The sequence below is a fragment of the Chaetodon trifascialis genome, chromosome 12 (assembly GCF_039877785.1).
Source record: "Chaetodon trifascialis isolate fChaTrf1 chromosome 12, fChaTrf1.hap1, whole genome shotgun sequence".
Lineage (NCBI taxonomy): Eukaryota > Metazoa > Chordata > Actinopteri > Chaetodontiformes > Chaetodontidae > Chaetodon > Chaetodon trifascialis.
The window spans coordinates 23,920,608-23,946,651 of record NC_092067.1 but is presented as its reverse complement, the minus strand read 5'-3'; the positions used below and the strand labels follow the sequence as shown (position 1 = coordinate 23,946,651).

General features: G+C 44.8%; 1 protein-coding gene across 1 annotated transcript in view; it reads left to right on the top strand.

Annotated features, from left to right (window-relative positions):
• Nucleotides 1–26,044, top strand: part of tns1b (tensin 1b) — a 127,257-nt gene that overhangs the window by 77,395 nt on the left and 23,818 nt on the right. The window contains exons 7-17 of the mRNA XM_070975390.1: nucleotides 1,654–1,825; nucleotides 2,236–2,286; nucleotides 2,367–2,489; nucleotides 4,914–4,978; nucleotides 5,945–6,028; nucleotides 7,067–7,179; nucleotides 7,270–7,330; nucleotides 9,024–9,099; nucleotides 11,514–11,643; nucleotides 11,854–11,919; nucleotides 12,104–12,220. Of these exons, the coding sequence (XP_070831491.1) occupies nucleotides 1,654–1,825; nucleotides 2,236–2,286; nucleotides 2,367–2,489; nucleotides 4,914–4,978; nucleotides 5,945–6,028; nucleotides 7,067–7,179; nucleotides 7,270–7,330; nucleotides 9,024–9,099; nucleotides 11,514–11,643; nucleotides 11,854–11,919; nucleotides 12,104–12,220 (1,058 nt within the window). The remainder of the gene's footprint in view (nucleotides 1–1,653; nucleotides 1,826–2,235; nucleotides 2,287–2,366; nucleotides 2,490–4,913; nucleotides 4,979–5,944; nucleotides 6,029–7,066; nucleotides 7,180–7,269; nucleotides 7,331–9,023; nucleotides 9,100–11,513; nucleotides 11,644–11,853; nucleotides 11,920–12,103; nucleotides 12,221–26,044) is intronic.

Sequence of the window (26,044 nt, the reverse complement as noted above, 5' to 3'; positions counted from 1 at the left end):
GCAGCCGCGCTCTCTGCAGACGCTTTAACAAAGACAACATCAGCTCGGCCTCTAAAAGGAGAAGTTCACCCAGAAATGAAACATCTGTCGTTGCTTTTTTAACTAAGAGAAAGCTGCTGAAATTAAAGCAATAGTTCATGTTCGGGGAAATACGCCTTTTCATGCTCTTGCCATGAGTTAGATGAGAAGATTGATACTACTTTCATATCTGTCCAGTAAATATACAGTGACAGCCAGCAGCTGGCTAGCTTAGCTTAGCATGCAGACAGAAAACAGGGGGAAACAACTAGCCTGGCTAATTAACATGACATCTTAATCTGTTTAATCTGCACAAAAACTGAAAAACAGAAACCACATGTTGCATTTTTTATGGGAAGCATGTGCAGGACTTTTTCTCCAGGCTAGCTGTTTCCATTGTTTTCCAGTCTTTGTGCTAAGCTAACGGGCTGCTATTTGGTGCTGTGTATTTGGAGGACCAGTGTGACAGTGGTTCTGGTCTGCAGGAGGAAGGTGAATAAGTGCAGTTTCCCAAAATGTTGAGCCATTTCTTTCAACAGGCCATCTTTCATCTCATTTCAAAATAAAAAAATTCTCAGAAGCAATACGATCGAGGCAGATCAAGAAGATAGTGAGATTTTATGGAGAGATTTTGGCAGACTGTTCCTTTACACTTTCATTCTGCTGTCTCCTGTTTATCTCTTCCTCCTTCAGCAGCTCTCATTTCGTCTCGTTTCTGACCTGATTTGACTCCGGACGACGCAGACCTCTACCCAAACACTTCTCCCCGCCGGTGACCGGCACGTTTTGTTTGGTCTGCGAGGCGCACAAACACTCGGTGCGCCGCGATATTTTCACAATCTGACATGTTTATCTATTTAATCAGCTCCTCCTCAGACAGCCGCAGTCTAACAGCACAACATGTGTTTAATGCAGGGGGGAGAGCTTCCATACTGGGGACACGTTTGAGCCCCTCTGGTGGTCAAAATGAAGTCATCGTGGTTAAAGTCTTATCCATATTGGGAAATGTCTTTCTTGTAAAAGGGTGTTGTGTGTTCAGCTGAATCTGACATGTAATTTGCTGCATTGAAGACACACGAGGCTCACAGATGAAGGAAGCGGCCACATTTTTTTCTGCTCTGGCTCTAAATGAGCGGCTCTTTAGATGTGGACTGATGGGAGTTAAAGCGAGGGCGAGCCTGAAATGATGCGATAGTATGATGAGTCTTGTGACATCCCTGTGAAAGAAACGAGTGTTTCCATATTAAACAGGAATGAATCATGCGGCAGTGACGTTGTGTGCATTAAACATTTCCACCAGAAGATTTGAGGAAAATAATGTTTGTTTGGGATGATTTAAATTCTCATGGTGTACACTAACTAACTACACTACTAAAACACAGCATCGCTAAGGAAAGCGTTCATACAAAGAACAGTCAGCTCGTCCTGCTGCGGGTAAAGTGATCAACACTAGCTGGCCTGATGAACACAAGCACATGTGTATAAATCACATGCGCTGCATTACTTCTGGGTATTAAATCCCTAAAGCTGTCCTCTGTGGAGCAGCTGGTTTTGCTCTGTGGGCTCACTGATATGTAAAATCGCTGAGGGCTGTTGCGATGCTGAAGGGTAAAAGCGCCTCTCTTCCTCCTACAGGAGTGTGAGTCTGCTGCAGGCGCTGGACGAGAGCTACGAGTTGGACCTGATCTACATCACAGAGAGGATCATCTCCGTCTCCTTCCCCAGCAGCGTGGAGGAGCAGAGCTACGCCGCCAACCTGCGGGAGGTCGCCTCCATGCTGCGCTCCAAACATGGCCAGAACTACCTGGTACGCCTTCCTCTGTCTGCCTGGAATGAACCTCCAAAACAAATGAGGCAAATAACGTTCAGAGAGCTGCCCGGACCAGCTGATCATCAGCTGATCTCTGAGTGCTGACAAATAACATCTGTATGAATCTCTTTACGTCTGCTGTTTGGGCCAGGCTGCAGGTCTGACACTGTGTGGGAGCTGTGGTGATGTCAGCAGCTCTTCACTTTAATTTTAGGGACGTTAACCTGAGATTACTTTGGCAAACTCTCTGACTGACTTCTTCACTGTAATGCGTCTTTATTTCCAGCGATGGATCAGCTTTGAAAAAGTAAAGAATGACAACAGTCTCATAATCACATTTCCTCTGCTGTGTCAATATATAATAGCAAACATTTGTAGTAATGGTGTTTATTTTTACTTCCTTTTAGCTCTTCAACCTCAGCGAGAAGCGTTTTGACATCAGCCAACTTAATCCAAAGGTAAACCTGGTCTGATTCCTCCTCTGGTCTGCTGTGTCGTATCACCGGCGGTCCGACTGACAGCCTCCCTCCTCTCTCAGGTGCTGGACTTCGGCTGGCCTGACCATCACGCTCCCGCTCTGGACAAAATCTGCAGCATCTGCAAGGCCATGGACACCTGGCTGAGCGCGGACAGCCACAACGTGGTGGTCATACACAACAAGGTGAGAGGGGGCTCTTCTCAGGACCCCCACGTCCCCTGAGGCTGCAGCTGTTTTTGGAGCTCGTCTGTAATGACATTCCTCTTCCCTGAAACTCTGACATTCAGGGCGGAGTGTGTGAGTGTGTGTCACAGTTTGTCTCTTTGTGTGCTTTTTTGGGTTCGGCTGTGCTGGACGACGGTTAGGAAAACACAAATTAGGGGGGTAAGGCACGCCTCTCATCATGGCTACTTACGTTTATTTACCCTTTTACTCTTAACAATACCATAAAAACAGAATTGACCAATATTTTCCTGTTGTTGCCTAAACTTAGTTGCATCACATTATACTCTTGTGGCGAACCGCACTCATCTGGCTCCTAAGTGTGCTGACACAAACCATAAAAAGCGTGTCCAAATACAACGAGCAGGCCGAGGTCCCGAATGCAATACCTCATCATTTTCACGTTAACCCCGCCGTTTGTCTGATTGTGTTTTGCAACATCAGAATTAACCGTTGGATCCTGAAGCTCTGCGCCTCGTTCCAGGAGGTTCCCACAGGGAGGTTACAAACAAGTCGGCTGCCATAACAACTGCTGTTATTTTTCTGCGAGTTGAGTAACGCTGGTGATGAGCGTGGGCCTGTGGTGGTCACTAAGGAAGTGGGCCGTGTTGGGTTTCCACATACCAACAAATCATTTCCACTGGGCTCCGCGCTGTTCAAGCGGCCGTGATATTTATAATGTGGAACACACTTATCCTCCACAGCGATCCTTGTTATGAAGATGGATGTGTAAAACGGGTGCAATCTGAGACCGGTTTGTTGCCACATGGCCACACACTACTGCGCCTCTGTGCTCAGTGAACTAGTCATTAAATCCGCAGCCAGTATTTTTTTAACCAGATAAATAACAGGTATAGTCACATATGCAGTGTAATTGATTTTTTAGTATCACAGCTGTAAGCTGATCTTTAAAGGGATGCTCCACCGCTTTTACAGTCAGCTGTGGTCAAGTCTTGAGCTGCACTATTTAGCCTGTAAAAACACTGTTAAAGTGTCTGCTGTGGCGAAGGACGTCTCTGAAGTCTGAAAAATAACCCCGATGACATCATGGTGCAGGCTCTTTTTGAGGAGGCGTTTGCTAGGCAGCGTTGGCTTCGCAAGAAGATGCCATCAAGCTGCATTATGGGATCCTGCAATTTTGGATTTTGACGTCTACAAGGGGCTAAAAGTCAGATCGCTGCCTTGATTTTGACCTTTTATTTAATCTCAAGCCTCATGAGTCCCTCAGCCTTATGGGAGCACAGTGCTGCAGTCGTAGAGTACATCTTTAACTGCATCGGGCTGTTGAACAGCATCGCTCTCATAGCTTGTTTTGTTCTGTAAACTGTTAATAATTTATTTTCTTTAAGTTTCTCTGTCTTTTCTGGTGTCTGTCCTTGTGATGCAGTAACACCCGAATTTCCCCTCTGAGAGATCACTGAAGCGTCATCTTACCTTTTAAACTTTAGTAACATCGATTCAGTTAATGCCTAATGTTGAATCAGTGTTTTACTAACATCGTCTTTGCTTTGAACAACACGAATCTTTTTGAAACTGAGGACAGTAATTTGTTGAAGTTCTCATTTCACACGTAGAAAGGTCTAGATTGCAGCAGGCCGGTCTCGTACCTGCACTCCTTGACTGCAAAGCTGCGCTGTTGTAACTTGTGCAGACTGTGGTTTGGCTTCATCTTGCTGTAATAAGCAGGGACGCACGTGTTGCTCCAAAACCTGCATGTGCCTTCACAGATTTTAGACGTGGGCACTAACACCTCTTTTGAACCATCTGGATGGTCTTCTTCATGCGGACTCGTCCCATTAATTTTCCGCTTTGCGTCAGGCCATGTGAGATGAGCTCAGGCCCGGAGATGTTGGCAGCATGTCTGGATGTTGGTGAAATATGGCAGGGCTGTCAAAGAATATTCTAAATTTGATTATATGATTGAACACCACCATGGCTGTCTGTCAGTGGTTGTCCTGTGGGCCTGAGCCGCTGCACTGAACAGCAGGAGTCAACGTCACCTTCACTGATTGGAAATGAAAAGAAGGTCAAGTTGAAGCGAACTGAAGCGAGCTCACAAACCAAGATGGCCGCAGTTTGGTCAGTAGATGCCACCAGTATGAATATTGCCAACCTGTATAAAAATCAGTTATGAATCAGTCATTTGAGAGACACTCAGTACAGGACATTTGTTTGTTTGTTTTGTGATGTGTAGGTATGCATCTCTTTTAAAAGACGTTGACATCAGCTGTCTTCGTATACGAGCTGTTATGTCTCTTATTGTACTGGTTTGTCCTCTTGTGGACATAATGCACATAAACAGATATTTGAATGGTTTGAACCGATATCATTTCTTATTAGAAGTTGGACAGCTCTAACACTCTTGCTTGATTCATGTCTTTTCAGGGCAACCGGGGCAGAACTGGAGTGGTGGTGGCAGCCTACATGCATTACAGCAACATATCTGCCAGGTAGGTCTTTACCTGCAGGGAGGACAGAAGAGACGGAGAGAGAGGGAGGGAGATGAACTCTGTGCAAACAGAAAAATACATGTGGAGGTGAACAGGGACATGAGGACGAGAAATTAGAGGCAAATTAGATAAAGCAGCATTGTTCAGACACGGATGTGATGAACAGATGGAGGAGGAACATGAGAACATTGGAGAACAACACTTATATTTAAAGAAATTCACAGAAAAGTGTTTGATATAATAATTATGAGCAGAAAGCAGCGAGTTAGCTTAAACTGTCACTCGATCATGAGACCTGAAATTATAAGTGGCTGCTTTTTACTTTTATTGGATTTGTTTTGAGATATTCCAAAAGGGGACATTTTTCAGAACAAATGCTAAATAATCAGAAGAGCGCATGACTCCCTGTTGTTTCCCAAAGAAACACGGATCGGCCAGGGGAAATCTTAACACTCTCTCTCCCTGGCGAAAGTATTAAATTGCTGTGTAATCCCATTATCCCACAAGTCGATTTAAAGCTGGCGCGGAGTCGCTTTGAAAACTTAAGTAGCAGCCAAATGCCCGAACATGAAGAGACGTTGTGTAAAATATTGTATTAAGATGTTTTACTGTGCTGCGTAATGGAGTTTACTCAGAATCTGTCAGACTGAGGCCACTGTTGTCTGCAGTAATATGTGCCGGACATGATGGGAAATATCATGAATGTCGAGACTTAGAGCGCATCATGCACATCATATGTCTGATGATCTAGTGAGAAATGATTTGTTATTTCCAGAACGATGGAGAGTTTTGCATGAAATGTGCAGGTAACCTTCATGGTGTACAACATGACCGAGCATCGTGTTTGCTGTGGCAAAGCTGCACATGCTTATACTCTAATACGTACTTGAATATCTACTTAGTAATATATTGCAGATAAAAGTGAATGAAGCACATGTATCTGCCAACCTTTCTGTTGAAACGCAGTGCTGACCAGGCTCTGGACAGGTTCGCCATGAAGCGCTTCTACGAAGACAAGGTGCTTCCTGTGGGCCAGCCGTCCCAGAAAAGGTCAGTCTTCCCTCACATGTTGTTTATGGGATGAATCTGACCTCACAAAAACGTTGTCTTTTCACAAACTGAAAAAAAAAAAAATCATCTCCTCTGGATCTTTGCTCTCGTCCAACTCCTACGGCAAGAAATCCAGCTGTTCATCTCTTAAAGGCTTCGCTGTGTTCACCGGCGGACAGCAGCTGCCGGCTGTAGCTGGAATCAGCGTCGACGGGGGGAAGTTTGTGGGCCAGAAGACAGTAGCTGCAGTTACATGAGCGCTTTTTTCACTCTGATTGAACTCACTCCAATCTAAAATTTCTGGTGTTTTCGTGTGCCAGCGCATTTAACCGGAACATCTGTGCGACACGAGCAAAAGCGATGAATACATCACGCATTCGTCTTCCTCAGCAGCTTCCTTTCAGCACCGATGCTTCAGTAATCAGTATCTCTTTGGCCCGTTTTGGATCAGCTGCCTGAAGATGGATGTATTTTGTTAATTGAACAACAGCTGCTGCTAGCGTCCAAGTTCAGCTTTGGAGGCACCAAAGTTTTTTGGAAGTGGAGAAACTTATAATATGTCCCGACACTGAGGGAAAGAAGGCAGACAGAAAGTCATCAGGTTAAATCGTTTACATGCCATCATTTTTCTTTTGGTTTAAGGTTTAAACTACACATCTGCAGGGTCTGCTTTTTGCAAGTGAGGTGTTTATATGGAGCATCTTAATCCTGTTTGGGATATTAGGCTCCATGTCCCTGAAGAGCTGATGACGAGTGCAGAGCTGGGTGCAACCTCATCTACACAACACACAGCCATTTGATTGGTAGTTAATATAGAAAGTTATTTGTTTGTGCAGCTTTAAATGATCTAGTTGATTGAGTTTATGATAAAAACAAGGCGTAAGGTTGGCTCATTCAGCAAGTTGAAAACATCCATTGTTGTCGCTGGAGGTCAAAGGCCGTCTCTCTGTTGTGATGAACACGGGATCAGGACTTTTTCCTGTCCTTGTAAAACATCAGGAACCGTGACAGCACTTTCTCTACCTCTGCCTTGCTCAGGTATGTGGAGTACTTCAGCGGCTTGCTCTCCGGCCACATCAAGATCAACAACAAACCCCTGTTCCTTCACCATGTCATCATGCACGGCATCCCCAACTTCGAGTCGAAAGGCGGTGAGTGTCCTGCTCGGATTTGCACTCATTCACGAGCATTTTCACAGTTTAACTTCTTTATCTCCTAACTCTTTGAAAACTGCGTTCCAGGTTGTCGTCCTTTTCTCAAAATCTACCAGGCCATGCAGCCCGTGTACACATCTGGGATCTAGTAAGTCTTAAAACACACTCACACTCAGATGCGTTTACAAGATTCCAGGGATAGCAAACTCGTAATGGCTCAATAATAAAACCCCTGATTTTCCTTTATAGCCTCTCCCATAACTCCCTTGCCCCCTAATATACACATACATCATCCCTCTTGCCAGTTTGCACCCTGTGCTTGCTTCACATTATTGTATTTAGCTAGCCTCCCCAGCTGCAGGCTCTTGTTTCCCTACTTTAGATCCTGCAATCACTTCTAGTATTATTTGTGACTGGAGAGCCAATGAAACAGGCAGACAGGCATCTGTGTGGACGCCTGCAGGGCTTTCCTGCCAGAGGACCCTGCTGGTTCCCAGGGCCAGACAGGAAATAATGGATTGTATGCTTTTCTGTTGTTGTTTTGGGAAGGGGGGGGTTCGAGGAGGGGACAGGAGGGGAGAGCTGCACTGCCCTCAGATGGATGAGGCAGGCACACGGGCTAAATTTACACCACATGAGAGCATTACAGTCTAAATGTGACACAGACACAGATGATTATATCTGAGCGGACAGAAAATCAGCTTATTTCTGTCTGAAAAACAATCGTGCAAAGGTCAGATCAAGCAGCTTCCAATGCAGCAATAAATAAACTAGTTAGTAGATTCAAATTTTGTTGCTAACATGAACATCCAGCAAACACAGAGAAACATTAGCATTCGTTTGGAGTCTGTTTTCTGTCCGCCCGACAAGTTAAATCCACTCTCTTTTAGCTCTGTTTTGGTCTCCACCATTCTGCTAAATGCTCTGCAGTGTTCAGCAGCCCGTCACTAACTTTTCTGAACGCAGCCGCCTGCTGCAGCTAGTGATGACGTTAACGAGAGTTTGTGGGCCAGAGAGCTAAAACAATAACCTGACGTGCCAGGTGGTTCGCTGCACGGACCCATCTGCGAAGTCGTTCATGGAAACTCTCTCCAGCTCTGATAGGACTGATGCTATAGCAGCATCTAGCTAACCTCTTTGAGAGGCGCCATATTTGAACAAAAAGGCCGCCAGCAGTTCCTCACTGGACGCTGATTGGTCCCCAGATGCAACTTGAAGCCTGATGAGATGGATTCACAGCTTGCCTGATCTTGTGAAACCAGCTGCTTTGCAACGTAACTAAAACATTCGGCCAAAAGATGCAAAAGTGTCGTCGCCTCTTTCCCCTCGCTGTAATTGTAGAGCTGTTATGAAGTGTCATGAATGTCCTGCTGCAAGTAGCGAAGCCTGCTGCTGTTGAACTGTTCCTACTGTGTCCATTCTTACAATAGTGTCGGTACCATAAACACGTTTACAGCATGCACAATAACAAAGTGTGAAACAGTCTGCGCACATACACTCCCAGACTCCCAACCCCTTAATACCCCAACTCATATTCCCCCACTTCCTCTCACATGATCCCTATTAGCACTCTCCACCCTTTGATCCCACTCTCCCTGTAAGACAATCATGTAGACACTAATACCCAAAATGAGCCCAGCGCTGCCCTGCTGTTACGCTCTGTGATGGCCACTGTTAAAGCAAATGAGGGATTGTCAGCAGACGATCATGTGTGCGTGGATATACGCAGGCAAGCAACATCAAACAGAGCACTGATGCAATGGGGAGAGGCTGGATTATGATTGTTATCACGGCAGCAACGATGAAGGCGTCTGACACGTTTTGGCTTTTTTCTTCCGCAGTAATGTTCAGGGTGACAGCCAGACCAGCATCTGCATCACCATTGAACCTGGTCTGCTTCTCAAAGGGGACATCCTGGTAAGAATGATGGAAAAGACAGCAAATGAGACGTTTATTGTCTTACTTACTTCTGCCAGAAAGAGAGAAAAATAAATGGATGTTTAAAGATGTTTCTCACAGAAAGCCAATGGAAACAGCTGCAGAAAGGCACAGAGGATGCACACGTTTTTATTGTTTATTAGGAACGAGGGAATCCTGTTGGTTTTTCCAGTCTGACGTTGGGTGTATGTATGAATGCATGTGCTGTAGCAGTTTATAGTGTCCAATTGCAGGAGAAATAGGGCCATAAAAACCTGTTGAAGACAGTTGGACTGGGCGCTATACCTTTATAGACCCTCATTAGCACACAATGTGTTGCTGGAAACTATGACGTCGAAATGGCAGCACACAGGTGACTGTTTCAACAGGACGTGATCATTTCAAAGTTGGTTCTCAGATGGATATTTTTAAGTCTTTGTGGGAGATATTTTCACATGATTTCTTAAATAAAATCAGTCTAGTTCCATCTGAATAAAGGCCCTCGATGAAGCAGCACCTGTGGCTGGTTTTGAACTGCGCACATCAGCAGAGTTTGCGCTGCTGCTGTCATGCAGGTCATAATGTCATCCAGGAGGTTTCCTCAGGCCTCATGATGTCAGCGTGGAGAATTTCAAAGCAGCGCTTAATGTATGCTGGAGGCCGTCCTGCTCTGGCCCCTCAGAGCTGAGCTCATATCTCATGCTTTATTTAAGACGGACTAATGGATTCTGCTGGATGCATCATCTGACCGAGCCGTGCTGCTGATGCTCCTTATTATTCAGATAATACAGAGGATGTGAGCTGCGGCTTTATGGCCAAATGGAGACATTAGTCAGCATGGAGTGTGCACCTGCATTTAAGACTGTACTGGCACGTGTTTGTGCGGTTGAGTTGTGGAAAATATGACTAAAAATGACTAATTACTGAATGCTTAGATGAAACAAAGTTAATCACAGAAGAAAATCTTTCTGAACATGATCTCAATTCTTTAAATTTTGGCTGCTTTCTTCCCTCATTGGCCGGGTTTAGCCATTTTAATTCCAAGTTCTCAAAAAGTGAGAAACTTTAGAGGATTAGCTCAACATTTTAGTGCTTATTCACGTTCACGCTGAGAGTTAGGTTGATGCCGCTCTGTGGACTGTAAATATAAAGCTGCAGCCAGAAGACGGCTCACTAAGCCCACCGTAAACGCTGACCGACCTCTGACTGAAGTTAAAAGCTCTTTAATGAACATATTATATCAGGTATATCTCGGCCGGGTGCAGTGACTTTCTGCACAAATAAACAAATGTTAATCAGTGAGATTTGAAGTTGCTGAATTTTTCACCTCTGGACAGAGTTCTCATGAGCTGTTTCCAGTCCTCATGCTAAGCTAAGCTAACTGACAGGCCGTAGCATCATACTTAGTGTACAGGTACGATAGTGGCACCAATCTACCAATGTGCCTGTTCTCTAAAGGCAACATGTGAGCCTAAATTTAATGTCTTCCTCCTTCTATTTTCTATTCTGGCTCGCCAGCTTTGTTTTGCTGAGGCAGACCCCTCAGTAGGAGGTTTGCCATGTCCCAGAAAGCTGCACTAAGCCACAGGATATTCTGCTTCGCCTTCCTCTCATCCTCGGCTCTTTATGCGCTTGTGTGGATTTGGGAACCTCGTATGCTTCGGCCTTTTTCGGCCACACAAGTAGAAAACAGGTTAAAGAAAGCAAGTCTCCCACCGTCCGCAAAAATCAGATTTAAATCTGCTTTTCAGCTGCTTTCAGCTGAATTCCTGCACTTGTCGTTTTTCTTGTATTACGGTGAATTCTCTATAACTACATTAAAACGCTTGCTGTTGTCGTAACAGCAGGATGCTTTTCAGTTTTTTGAAGTCTCTGCAGCTGCAGTGTGTGAGCTGCGAGTTGTTCGGGTTTAGGGTAAATATTCCTCCTCCAGTACCTGTAAATGTGAGGTCCTTGTAAAAAACTAACAGGTCCAGGCTTCCCAGCAGGAGGGGGAGAGGAGACTTTCCTGTGTGGGGTTTTAGTGTTGCTCTTAAAGCTGTTTGCGTTGGGAGAAACCGTCTGGATAAAAATCTTTGTGGCCAGGCCATACGTTACGAGGGATATGCACCGTATTTATAGAAAAGAAGTCTTAAATGCTTTTTCAAGCTCAGAGCCAGTGCAGAGAGAGACGGAGCTCTGAATCACGCTGTGTTTCAGCACTGAAGCCGTGTTCAGTTCGGCCATACAACTGAATTGATTTTGCTGTTTATTTTTGCTGATATCCTTTTTTTCTTATCAGACCCAACATGTATAAATACGCCACATCCTGAATTGGTTATATTCCGCGCGATCCAAACGCATGAAGTGACCGTAGAGTTCTGCTGGCGCTGCCCAGTGAAATGCTGCTAAATGCTGCTGAATTTCTCCTCCAGCTCAAGTGCTACCACAAGCGCTACCGCAGCCCGTGCCGAGATGTGATTTTCCGGGTGCAGTTTCACACCTGCGCCGTTCACGACCTGGGGATCGTCTTCGGGAAGGACGAGCTCGACGAGACCTTCAAAGGTAGGACACAGGAAGTCCTCAAAATCTGTCTGTCATTCTCGTCTGTGAGCAAACAATCAGAACTTCTTTAGCATTGAGTGGCTAAAGAGTAAAATCTGAACCTCTTCAGGTTGTTAATGTTGTACTAACTCAGATGATGAGCAATTAATCATTTCATCATTTTGCTGCAAACCAAAGACTCAGGTTCCACTTTTTATCTCCTTTGTGCAGATGACAGATTCCCAGAATATGGAAAAGTGGAGTTTATCTTCTCCTTTGGACCAGAGAAAATACATGGTAAGAATCAAGGTGCACTGGAGCATTTTCCACATTTACCGCGGTGTGTGTTTCTTGAATGACAGTAAACAGTAGAGTCGCAGACGGGACGTTTCAGGGAGAGAAAGCCAAAACCGTGAACTGTTTCTTTTCACTTTAAAGACATTCACGTTTTCTGCTCTGTCTCTTCGTACTTCTGGTCAAGGTGTGGATCACCTGGAAAACGGGCCGAGCGTCTCGGTCGACTACAACACGCAAGACTCTCTGATCCGCTGGGACTCCTACGAAAACTTCAATCAGGGCTGCGAGGACGCCGCAGACGGTGAGCCGAGGGGGGGTCGTAGACTGTAACTGCACAGATTCTGTCCTGCAGACGTCAGCTCGGTGCACACACCAGAGCTGAGTCCAAACATCTATACGCTACAAGCAGTTTTTAGATGCTTGGTGACGATTCGCCTTTGATTGATTGAACGTACGGCACAATTCAAAATAAACACAAATGAACGTGGAGACACAAACACACACAAAGCAGGCAGAACTCTCTCTGCCCCCCCGCGTGTGTCGTAAAGTTAACGAGGTTGTTAATTACACTCTTTAGCGCTAATGGCCACTTCAGGATATGCAACAATTTTCCCACAACTTGTATTCGTACACTTTATTTATAGAGATTTATTTAAATTTATGAGACATAAGTTTCATCTCAAGGTACAAATATATAGAAAAACACAGAAAGTAAGTAAATTATGTGACTTCCACACCTCAGTTTTCATTCATTTCATTTCAGGGTGAAAGGTCACTTTGCGTGAATGTTGTGTAAACTGTGTGTGTGACTGTGGAAATGCATTTGAATGCAGCTGAGAGGAAACTGGGACTCTTCTTTTAGTTTCTGTCTGTTCTTTCACACACACACACACACACACACACACACACACACACACACACACACACACACACACACACACACACACACACACACGCACACACACACACACACACACACACACACACACACACAGAGCCTGGAAAGAGGCTGATCTCTGGAACAAGCCTGTTTTTGTCCTTCTGCGTGACACAGAGGACAGATTCAGCCGCTTCCTTATGGCTTTAAAGACTTTCACACTTTCATCGCGTTAAACTCCCACCCTCTGACGGGGTCAAACTGATGTCAGGTTTAAGTTCAAACCAGCGCTGGGATGTTTTCTGAGACAGGACACAGGCTAGCAGTGATATATATGCAGGTATAAATGCTTGTTTTTCTGATCAGACAGTTTTATTTAGCTATTTTAATGCATCATGAAGCTGTTTCTTAACTACAGTCATCATCGTAGGAGAAATCTGCTCATTTACAAAGTGTTTTGGCCCATTCAGGTGTCAAAAATCAACCCAAATCAGCATTGTGAGGCTTCCACACTGCCCTGGATGTGAATGGTAAATCATGTTTTGAAAGGGAGCAGAGGCATCGATGCCGCTGAATTCATTTGTGGTGAAATTACGACCGCGGAGAAGCCAAAGGCCCTGAGGGACCTGAGCGCAGTGCGAAACATTCCTGGGTTGAGCCACAGGCATGGACAGAGCCTTCCTGCTGAGGGAGCGGTGGTCACTCTGTGACCAGAGAGCTGCTTTCTCTGCCACCCAAAAAAGAAAGGAAGCAATGCTACGCCCTTAGCGATAGCAGCGAGCCTGTTGGTGTCGGGATGATCAGCTTGTTTTCAGTCACTGGAATAACTTTCCTCCTGTCTGCTGCACATAAAAGAACTTACATCTTTTTTAACGTTAAGAGGAATTTGTTATGTTTTGGTGGCATTACATAACCAATAAAGGGGAAGTATCGTGATCCGGGAAATGCAGTTAACACCCCATGTTGAAGTGTACGTCGTTATTTACACATTCAGTGATTACAGACATTTTCTGCATGATCAGTCATTGATTTTGCAGTTATATCAGCTCGTGCAGGTTCTGCTGAGGCCTGAGTGTGGTGGCAGCTTTGAAAGCAAGAAATATTCAGATGTATGTAGAAGTACAGAAGTATTATCTTTAAATGTACTCAAGTGTCAAAAGTAAAAGTACTCGTTATGAAGAATGACTGTTAACGTTAAAACTATGTTGATTTGTTGGAATTAAGCTAATTCTAAGCTAAGCTAAATAACTTATTACAACGCTGGCTGCTTAAATCAATAACAATGCATCATTTTTGTAAAGTCTTAATTTAGAAATTCCTCAATCTCAAATAAATGCAGCACAGACAGTTCAGGAGCTCAGTGATCTTTTTCAAGATTTGTGAAATTATTGCAGTGTAGAGCTTTTCCACGATTTTAAAAGGGACCAGCTTCTACAAGTTAAAGGACAATTCACAAAAAGTGACTTTTAGAAGACGGATTTAATGTCCCCGATTCCCCTCCGTGTGATTTTATTGGTCCAGACAGTCAAAGGTCAGAGGTTACTGAGCTACCTTCTATCATTGGCCATAAAGTGTGTACCCCTCACTCAGCGGCGGCTTGAAATAGGCCTTGCTAAAATAGAATAGGTGTAAGTCTCCTCTCATTCTGTATCAGTGGAGGTGAGCTTGTGTGTGTGTGTTTGTGTGCGTGTGCGTGTGTGCGTCCCTTCAAGTTCAGTCCAGGCCAAGTCGTCCGCCTCATCTTGCCTTCTGTCACCTGATGGTGATCCTGTGGTCAAGGCTGAATTTGACTTTAATGGCATCACACACGCACACGCACGCACGCACACACACACACACAAACACTTAAACATAATTGCAGCTTCAGACAGGAGCATGATAAACGTAAGCAAGTGCACACACACACACACACACACACACACACACACACACACACTCACACTCACAGGCTCTTATTTAGCTACTTTAGACTCAGAGTCCTCGATAAGACTTCAGTCGTGTCCCGTAAGCAGCCTTTTATCCTGTGACTTTATTTAGTGATACGCGCTGCATTTTAAACGGACTTAGCTCGCAAGTAGCATTTAAAGAAACGGCTGAAAATGGTTCCCTCTCACAGACACGAGAGGGAGAGGGTTTCCTGGAAACTGGAGTGTTTCCACCGTCGTTTGGCTTCACACTCGTTAGCGCTGAAAAGGCAATTATCTCCTCCGACGGAGTGGCTTTTAGAGCCGAGAGGGAAAACAAGAGGCCGTATATCCGCACAAGTGTGAGGTAGAAACAGAAAGTATTGTTATTGTTGGACGTGCAGTTTGTCAGGATCACAGCTGCTTTTCTGAGGAAAACTTCTTTCAGGCTTTATGCCCTCTTTGCTTATCAAGGCATTGCATAAAGCATTAAATTATAGGGCCAATGTTTTGCTGGGATCAACGCTGGGTCTGTGCTGTCTGTGTGGTTGTCGGTTTCCAAAGATTGATGCTGACTTTCATTGTGTTTATTCTGTAAAAACAGCAACAGCAGCTGCGGGTGAGTTTCAGCACAGGGGTTTTTGCCGTGCCTGCACCTTACATAAACACAACAAGAAGCAACATCCAAAACGCCACGCTGACACAGCTCATCTACCAGAAACCACCTGCAGGTCACACCTGGTTTACAATACTAACATCGACTCAGCAGCAACAATCCTCAGCTGTCCTTTTACCGCTTTTACCTACAAGCACAAACGTGAAGTTCCAGCATTTTTCCTTAATATCTCTGGAGGAGTTTATTGCAGACGGTTCACATTCGGATGCGGGCCGCAGGATATGTGTGTATTTATGTTTTCCGTAGCCACACCTTAGTTTGAGACAAAAGCCAGAGAAGCTGGAATGCCGAATCAAACCGAAATACAACAGAATGTGATAGTTGGCTAATCCGATGTTACAGTTTCTCCCATGAAACCACTGTCTCCAAGTCCTCCGTAATGACTGCTTTCTATATGAAGCTTTGCACGTTGGCTGCCCCAGAGGATTACTGCTACTGGAAGTCATGACATTTCTACAGTTGGCTATGCTTTGTCACCCCTGACCAACTACTGGACTTTAAGATGAATGGCATTTATTCCACAATCTCACAATGTTAATGAAAGTGGAAAATAATGTCCTTTGATTGGGATACACTCCCACTCGTCCTGCCGACAGACAGACAAACAAACCGGACTGAAGATGTGACGTCGTTGGTGGAGGTAAACATACCAGGAATGTGGACTTGTGCCGTGCCAGATGATGCTGGATGGCGTTGCGGCAGAAGCTGACCCATGTTCACCGGCGCCAGTGTAGTGGTGTCAGTGAAATGAATGAGGACACTGTGGTTTTTTAATTTAGCAGTCCAACTGGGGACATGACCGACGAGGACACTGGTCATCAACATGTCAGGCTTAACACATAGACCTCTAAATACAAGATTCATGGTAAAGCTAACGGTGCGTAGCATCAGGTCAGGTAGAGCGCTTTGTGCATCACTCAAAAGCATAACCCTTTGCTACAGACTGATCCTGTCAGTCACCTGAAGCACGCACCAAAGCTGCTGCATGCCAAGCTGCGATGATGCTGATGCCAGCGGCCGTTAAACCAACCGCAGAGAACTGCGAGAGCTGAAGCTCTGCAGCGATGTGACAGAGGAGGGTGGGCCACGCTGCCGTCAGTGGATATTGAGAGTCGTTTGTGGAATGACAGACGCTCTTGTTTTTGTTTACTATTCAGTCCCAGTGATCGACTCAGCTGGCCAACCCCGCTGCATTTCTGCCATACTGGGACGAGAGATGAGAGAAAACAAGCTGGAATATATATATAGAAAAAACAAGAGAGAGCAAAGAGGGACAGATTTCACAAGAGAGAGATGAAGAGAAAAGAGACATTTTTCCCACATTTCATCAGCGCAGCAAATTTTACAGCGATGATGATTTTTCAGGAATAGTTTTGACTTGTTTGGTACCATCAAAAAAACATTAAGTATAGCTTGATTTTGATAGATTCTATCAATATATTGGTATTATTTACACACAGCTATATTAGCAATAGAAGCTCTTTATTAAGATGTGGATTTGGTTGTGGAAAAACAATAACAAAAGTAGCACTTCACCAAACTCCAGTCACTGCTTTGGCGTTTTTAAACGTCATTCCCCTCTGGTTCTGAACAGAGTTCGGTCATTCGGTCAAAACTTTGGCGTGCCGATTCTAAAACTGGCTCTGAATACGACTCTCTCTCCTCTGAGGAGTCGGAGGAGTTAAAGGCAGACTCCTCCGCTCGGCTGTGAAGCTCTTTTGTGCACACATTCGCAGGAGGAGGAGTGACAGGGAATGTCAGTGTGGGTTTGTGCATGCTGCCGCTGCTCAGCGCAGACACTTCCTCACAGTTACACAGAGACTTTGTGTCCGGCGTTTCTTCAACTGCCCTTTTTCCGAGCTTTGATAGCAGTTGAAGAGCTCGGTCGTCAGCCGGTGTCCAGTTTGTCCTCTGCTCTTTACACCACTGGAGAGAAAAGTTGTCACAAATTCAGCAGCTGGCGTCTTTGACAACATGTGAGTAGCATGCTCAGTACTGAGATTTGCGGCGCAACCAGAAACTTGATTTTTCACTTTTTGTTGAAAATGCACTTAAGTACTTATTGACATCAGGTTGTCTATTATCCAAACACTTGGCCACATTGTGTTTCATGTGTTAATCTTTTTTTACTGTTTCAACCACTCTGACATGGAAATTTGGCCTTTTGAAGTTTAATCTTTTACAAATGCTGGTGGGACGTGGAGACATTGAATATGTGGATTGAAGGCACATATGGCAGTTTTTAATGGCTTAAAGGTCAGTTTCGAATTTTCTTTTGGCCATCATTCCTGTCTATGTGGTGACAAGTCTGAATGGGGCACAGGTGTTAAATAAACCTCCAGGTTAGCCAAACTGGGGAGGAAAAATGGATGCAAGAAGTGTTACCCAAACATCCATCAGTTTGCAGACTGACTTCCTGGTTCACGCGTGGTGAACTTTGGTGTAGCAGTGTAGAAGCGTGTGTGCTGCACGTGCTCTCCGGGAGGTTAATACTTCTTCTTTGATCCCGTACACATTAGTCTCAGGGACATGTCTGCGTTCCCGTCCCCACAGCCTTAACTTATCAGACAGAATGGAGAGTTGGCCGTGCCTGCCCTGTGTGGCACAGACGATTTGTTGCTACATTCTTGAAGTAAGAGACTGAGGCTCAAATGAGTCGAGTCAAATTTAACTCTGTGTTCGTGTTGCCTGCAGAGCTATGGAGGGGTGGGGCCGGGGGCTTACATAATCTTGGTGGAGATAGAAGTTGATGCAATAGAATGATATCACTGCTGAGACTGTTTCGCCCCAACGGATGACTGAGGTTCAAATGGTCCGTAGGTCCAGGAGCAGGAGAGCAGTAAAGACGAGATTCCACTAAATTTGCCATTACAGCAGCCAATACTGAATGATTCCTGTTCATTAAGGTCCTAAACTCTGCTTCACCTGGTTCTTCAGCACCTCTCGTCTTAAAATAATTATCTGAACATTCAAGTTCTCCAGCTCAAATGTTGCCATGGCCCTTGTGCCTTCACTTATCGCTGCACAATTTAATGGCGCTCAAATTGGAATAATAATACTTGCATTTATCTGGTAGGGAAAATCTTCTTGATTGACTGCCACCACAAGGAGGTCAGGGTCAGTCGTCGAGCAGCAGACTTGATCTCGCTCATGTGTCCTACAGCAGGAAAAGATAAGAAAGCGTGAGCTCCCATCCCTCAGCTGAAGGTCTGGCTCTGGGAGTTCTTGGGTTTATATTCTGCATGTGCCATACTGCTCCAGATGAGCTGTTTCATGATTAAATGAGATTAATTAGTACATGTCTGTCAGTTGATTTGAATGTGAACATCCGGATCTGGACAGCAGCAGTCCACCTCTCCTGATATCTGCCGTCCTGAATATTCTGGCATCCGACGCTTCTCAGCTGACTCTGACAAGCTTCCCCTTGATGCTACAAGCCAACATGCTCCGTGAGAACGTGACCTCATCGAAACATGGACATTGTCAGGCTGTGGCGCTGCTCCAAGAAGATGCAGAGGTGAAACGTCTGGTCCTTTGTGTTGGCAACAGGCTCCCATATCAATCCCTCAGTCTGGTCTGAGGCTTTGGGGAGGATTAGGCTGCTTTGACTCCAAACTTTGCTCATTTCCCATTGCATAACAGCCAAGACAGAAAAATAAAGCATCGGACACAAAGAGAGAACAAGTGCCTTGTGTTGTGGAGTGTCCCCGTTTGGTCCCTGTCTGCGGGGGCACAGGGACAGGGGTTTCTGCCAGGCCGCAGACACCGACTGTGGGGTAAGTGTTTGTGTGCTACACTTCTCACACAGAGGTTATTTAGCTTTAGAGCTAACGGCTGCTAACTTTCAGTGCAACCCTGAGTCAAAAAAGTTTGGACACGACAGTGTGACAGTCTGCTGATCTTTTTTGACACATGCTCGACTGAAAACAACACAAAGACAATAGATTTAATGTTTGAGCTCATCAGCTTAATTGATTTTTGTAAATATCTTCTTGTCCTGAATCTGATGCAGCAACATGTTTCAAAGACTGGGGAAGATGTGGAACGCTCCAAAAAACACCTGTTTGGATCGTTCCACAGGTAAACAGGCTCATTGTTAGCAGGTGAGAGGATCATGATTGGGTACGAAAGGGGCGTCCTGGAAAGGTTCAGTCGTTCACGAGCGAGGATGGAGCGAGTTTGTGAACACATGATTGGATAAAGGAGATTAATACACGGGCTCAGGAACATTTGGTAAAACAGTTTTCCAACTTCAGGGCTGTGTATACAAATCCCTGAAAGATGAATTTTATGTATTTTTGTGCTTTAGCTTGCGTTTTGTAAAACTCTTTGCAGACATAGTTAATCCTCCAGGACAGAGTGCTAGTTATCTGCCATCCATAATGTGTGAGGATGAATGACTGGTCTGTTACCTCGTCACAGATACAGCTTTTCTCCAGCTGTTGGCCAGACACTCGCTCTCTCTCTCTTTCTCCAGCCATCTTTACACAGCTGATCTGGCTAAAAATGCCACAGCAGAGCCAGGATATAATTAATCATGATCACTTTCCACAAGCCTTTCTCACCAGATCTGCTTTAAATCCGTCTTTTATCCATTGATGTCTTTACACTCTGTGCAGGTCCTTTTTGAAATCACTTTATCTTGGTCAACAGTAAACTGTTTCTCATGGATTATATGATATTTAGTCAGGATGTTTTGAAGTTTGTGAAATTTGACGTGATTCAGTTTGTAAGTCGAAGTTTGCTGGCTTAACTGCGGTTTTGCAGTTACACCAGGTAAACAGCAGGTGACTCTCAGCTGGAAACAGTGGCAGACATTCATACACACCTTTCTCACAGGTGGTGGAAATCCTTGTTGTGCTTTATTTGACTGCTTCGCAAAGGCACTTGTCAAACAACTGGTCCCCACGATCCTTTTCCTGTTAAGTGTTTGTGCTTCACAGACACTGGGAATCAAGTAAAAGCAGGAATACAAGTAGAGAGACAAAGAGCGAACGTTGCACTTTCTTTATTAGGCACCACCGTCTTGTTAGGGGTGTGTTATTGGCCCGGGGTATCCTTCTGCATGGGTCACTTAGCTTACTAAATAGACCCCTCCTGAGCCAAAGGGTGGATGGACACGGGAGATGAACTTTACAAGGAGAAGGGGACTAAGTTTTCAGCATGAACTCAAACGCTTTCATTTTGGCTCCATTGGGAACGCTGGCCTCTCCTTCCTTGTTATTATCTTTCTTTCTAAAGAGACTTCTATTCATGCGCTGGCCCTTCCTGGTCTTTGTCATAACACTGTGTTCTTCACTTCACAAGAAGAGGTAGCGTTATACTAGCCGCTATACTGCCAGTAACATCAAGAAGACGTTCTGGTCAAGTCCATTTGTCTCAATTGTGAACTTTCATCAGTTGGTTTAGGGTTGCAGATGGTGGCACAGAGTCAAAACCCAGATTCAGCCCGTGGCAGTGGTACTTCAGGTTTATTCATGAGTTCCTTCCAACCAACACCGAAGCCACCAAGTAAACGGGCCGATGAGTGGTGATTGCACTGCATGGATGGAGTTAGGTCGTGAAGAGATAACAAGAACTTCTGTGAGTGTTTCGCTGTCCAACTCATCTTTAATCAATGTAACACATGAACACTGAACATGGTTAATGTTAGCTAGCTTACTACACCTGCGGTATGTGCAACCTCCGTGTGCTTGTGGAGGTTAGCTGAGGAGCTTTTAAAAACTGAATGTTTCCCAGGCAGCACAACATCTGTCATCATCTCCGTCACTAGACAGGCGGTGCTTATTTTTCCTCCACGAAGCTGGCAAGGTGGCCTCTGTAGTAGAGCCGCTCCTCTTGCTTCCCTCCTCGACGCTCAATCACGGCATTTAGAGCAGACTAGTTGTAAGAAAGGGGTAAATTTCTAATCTATCAAAGTAAAAAGTTTATTAATGGCTTAAAAAAATAAATGAATAAAGAGTAAAAGTGCAGTGTAAAGAAGGGACATGAAAAGTACTCCCAGTCCTGCATCATGTTCTTGCACAGTGGGAACAAAACCCTGAATAATACCTCTAAGACTGGGACAATGTTTTTGTGCCCTCAAGCTCTTCTTGCGTCCATCTCCGAGTCTGTCTTGCATTTTGAAAAGTGATGAGTAAAAGTCATCTGGGACACCGGAAAGTTTCTGTGGTCTTAAGGTCCTCAAAAGATTCTCGACACATTAACCCTCCGTGAAGAAGGGCATGAATACAGCTCTGATACCAGGAGCAGGGCCAGCCTGTGTCTGAAGCAATTAGCAAGATTTTGATTAGAACAAGAGCTGATGAGAGTTGCTTTGAGGAGGATCTGCATAAATTATTGAGGCTTCCGGCCGAATGAAGTGTTTTTGCAGTCCCTCCAGACCGTAGCTAGGGTGAGTTAGCCCATCAGCGTTTCTCCTCACCTCTAGAACGAGCTGCAATCGACCCTTTCATCAGACGCTCTCCTCATTTGGCCCTCAAGATTTCCCTTATGCAACCCTGCTGCTAACGACCGCTAATGACTTTTCCCGAGACACAACTGCGCCCAGAGTGAAATGTAATGCTCTGCATGGATGAGCTGTCTGGCTGATATATAGCACAAACTGTCTGTGTTGGTTATATCTTTTCTTTTTGTTTGTTTTCAGTGGTATTTGTGATAAATATAATCCATATTTCTGGCCAACACTGGCTCAGGTTACTGGTGGCAGGTGAAAGCTAAAGTTGCAGTTATTTTCAGGCCTCGATACACTTAGATATGAGAGATCATTTTTCATAAATTGACTTTGTGTTCAACTTTAAAGCGTCTTTGTGGAACTCAAGCAATACTTCCTATGGCCATGGCATAAGGGCAGTGTTGGCCGGTTTGAAAGTGAAGAGTATCAATCAATATCTTCCTCCCCGCTGCACCGAATCACCCTCCATTACCCTGTCCTTTGTTTCCCCAATCCCAGCGAGTTTGCACTCACACACATTGATTCAGTAATCTTTCATGTATATTTAATGAGCTGCAGGCCAAGTGTTCATTAAGCCAGAACGAGTTCCTGTACTTACATTTGACTAAGCATTTTGGGGCCATGGATGCTGCCAACAGTTAAACTGTATTTAAATGTCTTTTATATCCTGGTGTGCTTTTGCACAAATGCACTGAGAATACTCATACATAGCGTTCAGCATCCTTTGATGTGTTGTTCCTTTGTTTTAGTGTTTCAGTTGAAAGAAATACTGCAAAATGAGTAACTCTGACATGTGTTGCATTGCTTTGTTTCATCAGGTCCGCTTCATGAGCTCCCTTTTGACTCTTAATTCATCAGCCTCCTCTGACATAAGTCAAATGAATCCCCTCAGAGGATTTAATGGCCTTGTGTGTAGATCATTACTATGGGCCACAGTATTACTTTAATAGCTGTCCTTGAGCCCTCTCATATAGTGAAAGCATGTTTTGTTACCAAATCAATAGTTCAGCCATTAACTTTCGCCAATATGGCACGAGGCTATACTTACATATTGTATCACAAACAGCTACTGAAGCTCTTCATCCTCTCAAGCTTCTTTAATGTAAATACACTTTGTTCTTGTCGGGCTATTAGTGGTTTAAGCGGTCGAGGCCTGAGGGGACGTTCTCAGAAAATGTTTCATCATTGCTTTTTATTAATGTCACACTTGTGGCCAGTAGACACGGACCCCCAACTGCTTTGGAATGCCCACACACACTCACAGACGAGCGCAGAGAAGCACATGGTGTGTTTATCCATGTAAGCTACAGGGGAAACATGCTATTTCCGCTGTGAAGGGGGATCTATTGCCGCAGGGGTCAGAGCTCAAAGTTTAAAGATCAAGAGGTCACACAGTTGCACCATCTGGCCGACAGAACCTCAAAATATCTGGCAGCACCCTCCATCTTTGTATTTTGTAGAGCTCAGATTTGATCTGCAGTGTTGCACGTCTGCAGCATATTTTTTTTTATCTGTGACTGCCTGAGTGAACAGTTTAATGGCCTCATCCTGCATCTTAAGATCATGACGTGTTTGTTAAGTTTCTGACTGTATGAAGGGACAGACGTTGTGCTCTCTAAAGCATCTCATGGTTAAACTAACCATTTTTTGCCCGTCTCTAAAGACGAGGATGTAGCAGATCGGTGATTCCAGGCTAGTTAGACACAGTTCGCTCTCCCCTGCTGTGGTGTAATTAGTTAGGCCTATGGGGTCGGGACTGCAGACATTCTCCTCTGACTAATGTGCTCGGGATCACAGAGCAAGCATTTACCTCCTGGGGAGTATGTACAAACACAGCAATGTGCGCACACACACACACAGTGTAAGATATCACACGTACATATGCCCTTTCTTATCACACGAAGGAGCACCGTCAGATGTTATTTCTAGAGGCTTGCGTCTGTTCATTTCAGCCGAATGAAAACAGCAGCAGACATAGCACCACACACAAAAGCAGTCTCAACATAAATAGTCTGCTCGCCGTAAAAAGTCTCACCAGGGTAAAGTGACAGATTAGATTTCCTGTAATACAAATGGGGATTCTGTGGACCGCTCATCAGTCACGTCGCCTCTGAAGTGAAGACACAAGCTAGTTAAAGAGGGCTGACTAAACTGGGCTTTCCTTTGATGTGAGACTGGGACCGTAGCACAGCTGGCGTCATCGCAGTCGTTACTATCATCGTCATCATCGCTAAAGGAGTAGAGTGAGAGGCCAGGGGAAGGATGTAGGGGAACAAAGAGAGAAAAGGAGTTGGTGGGACAATCTGTGAGTCAAATGAGGGAAAACAGTATCACAAGACAATCCATAATCATGTAACTTCCATTAAATCTGCTTGAAGTGAGATTGCAGACAGAAAAAAAAGCTCATTATCAGCCAGAATGACGAATGTGCTTGTTGTCAATTGTTCTGTGTTGTGGTGTGCAATAGGAAAGTGACTGTCCTGCATGCTAATGTGTCCAGATGGCTCAGTGATATGGACTGGACCACAGACTGAAGAGCTCTCAAACTGTGGGAAAAAGCTTGTGTTTTGTGTGTAGGCCTAGGTGTGTGCATTTCTAAACCGTCCTTCCATCCCAGCGAACAGCGACTGTAAATCATCTCTGTCTTACTTCATCTATCACTTTTAGTCTCTACCAGTATAAGGAGCCCCTTTTATATTCTCTACAAATCAGATCAGCAGCCGCTCCGTGTATTCATCTTTCTATTTTTTACCCGCAAAGCTCCTCTGTTTTCTCCATCTGCCTGCAGCAGGGTGGAGTTTTCTCCCTGCTTCCTAGCTTGGAGAGAGCTCGTTAAATGGCTGTTGTTGGACGAAGTAACTCTTTCCATTACATGAGCGTTTTCGACACCAGCGGGATAAAGGAGGGACATCTCTGTGCATGTGTGCATTGGAAAGGGCTTATTTCTGCAGATGGTGCTGTATGCTTTATGTTTTTCAGCACATTTTTTTTCCATCTATAGCATAAACAAGTCTTACATACTGGATTAATTTGTAGACACAATTACTGGAATAAAAGATCTCTTAGTGACATCCTTAAGGAGGTAGGTGCATGCACTGATGTCATACTATCAAACTCTGTACTCTGGGTTTCAGTGTCCACTTACCCCCCTCCTCCCACATGCACTGTCAAACAGGCTGTTGTGATAGACCTCCCTCATACGCACACACAGCAGGGGCAGCCTTTAGACTAGTGCGAGCCACTGAGCAGCCAGCAACAGCAGTAGCTGTCCTGATCCAGCCAGACAGTTCTCCAGGAGAGGGAGGAGGAGAGGGAGCAGTAGCCAAAACCAACTCCCCTAACTCCTGCTGTAATCCCCCATGTCCCACCCGGGGGCTCCTCTGCAGGGCTTTTCCCAGCTTAGATTGGGACTGTACCGTCGTCCACTGCTCACACAGGTAGGGGAACCTCCTCCTGCTGCTTCCTTTGACAAGGCTTTGACTTTGGCTTTGAGGTGACTTGCTGAAGTGTTGTAGTTCAGGCTTTCAGGAGGTGAAATCAGCTGAGCTGTGTGGCTGATCATCCTAATTGCGTGAGTTGAATTTTGGCTACAGGGCCGGTGATTATAAAGGTACTGAAATGGAGAAAGTTAGAGGAGCTCTTCTTTCACGACTTATGTCTATGTTTAACGGTGTGACCGAGGCATTAAAAGTGTAGTCATGTGGAGGGGAATACATGCACAGCCCCTAACTTGATACTTAAGCAGTTTCAGGAGCTATATAAATGTGTAATGATGGCTTGATTTGGTGCCTCATGTCTTAGCAGCTAGCTTTTCATGGAAGACAACACTGACTTGAGTGGAGAATTCACATTAACAGAAAATTAGTATCATAATTGGTCTTTTTTTGCTATGATTTGTAGTCATTATGTTAATTGTGATGGCAGTACAAACACTGTCTAATTGCCATGTGATACTGCAATAAGCCATTATCATACTAGACATGCTAGAGGCTGTCATTGCCTTTATTTCCTGCATATGGTCCACCAGTGTACTAATCAAAGTAAAGTCACTAACGAATTAGCAGAAGGAAACGTGCGCTGTGCTTTTCTGTGACCAACAGCCACCACATTTGTTTCCACCAGCAGCTTGACAGTGCTGCCGTTACAGTGCGCCATTCCCTTGGCAAGTTGCCCCAGGCCAGCCAAGGAGACCTTGCAGTACCCAGCTTGTGTAC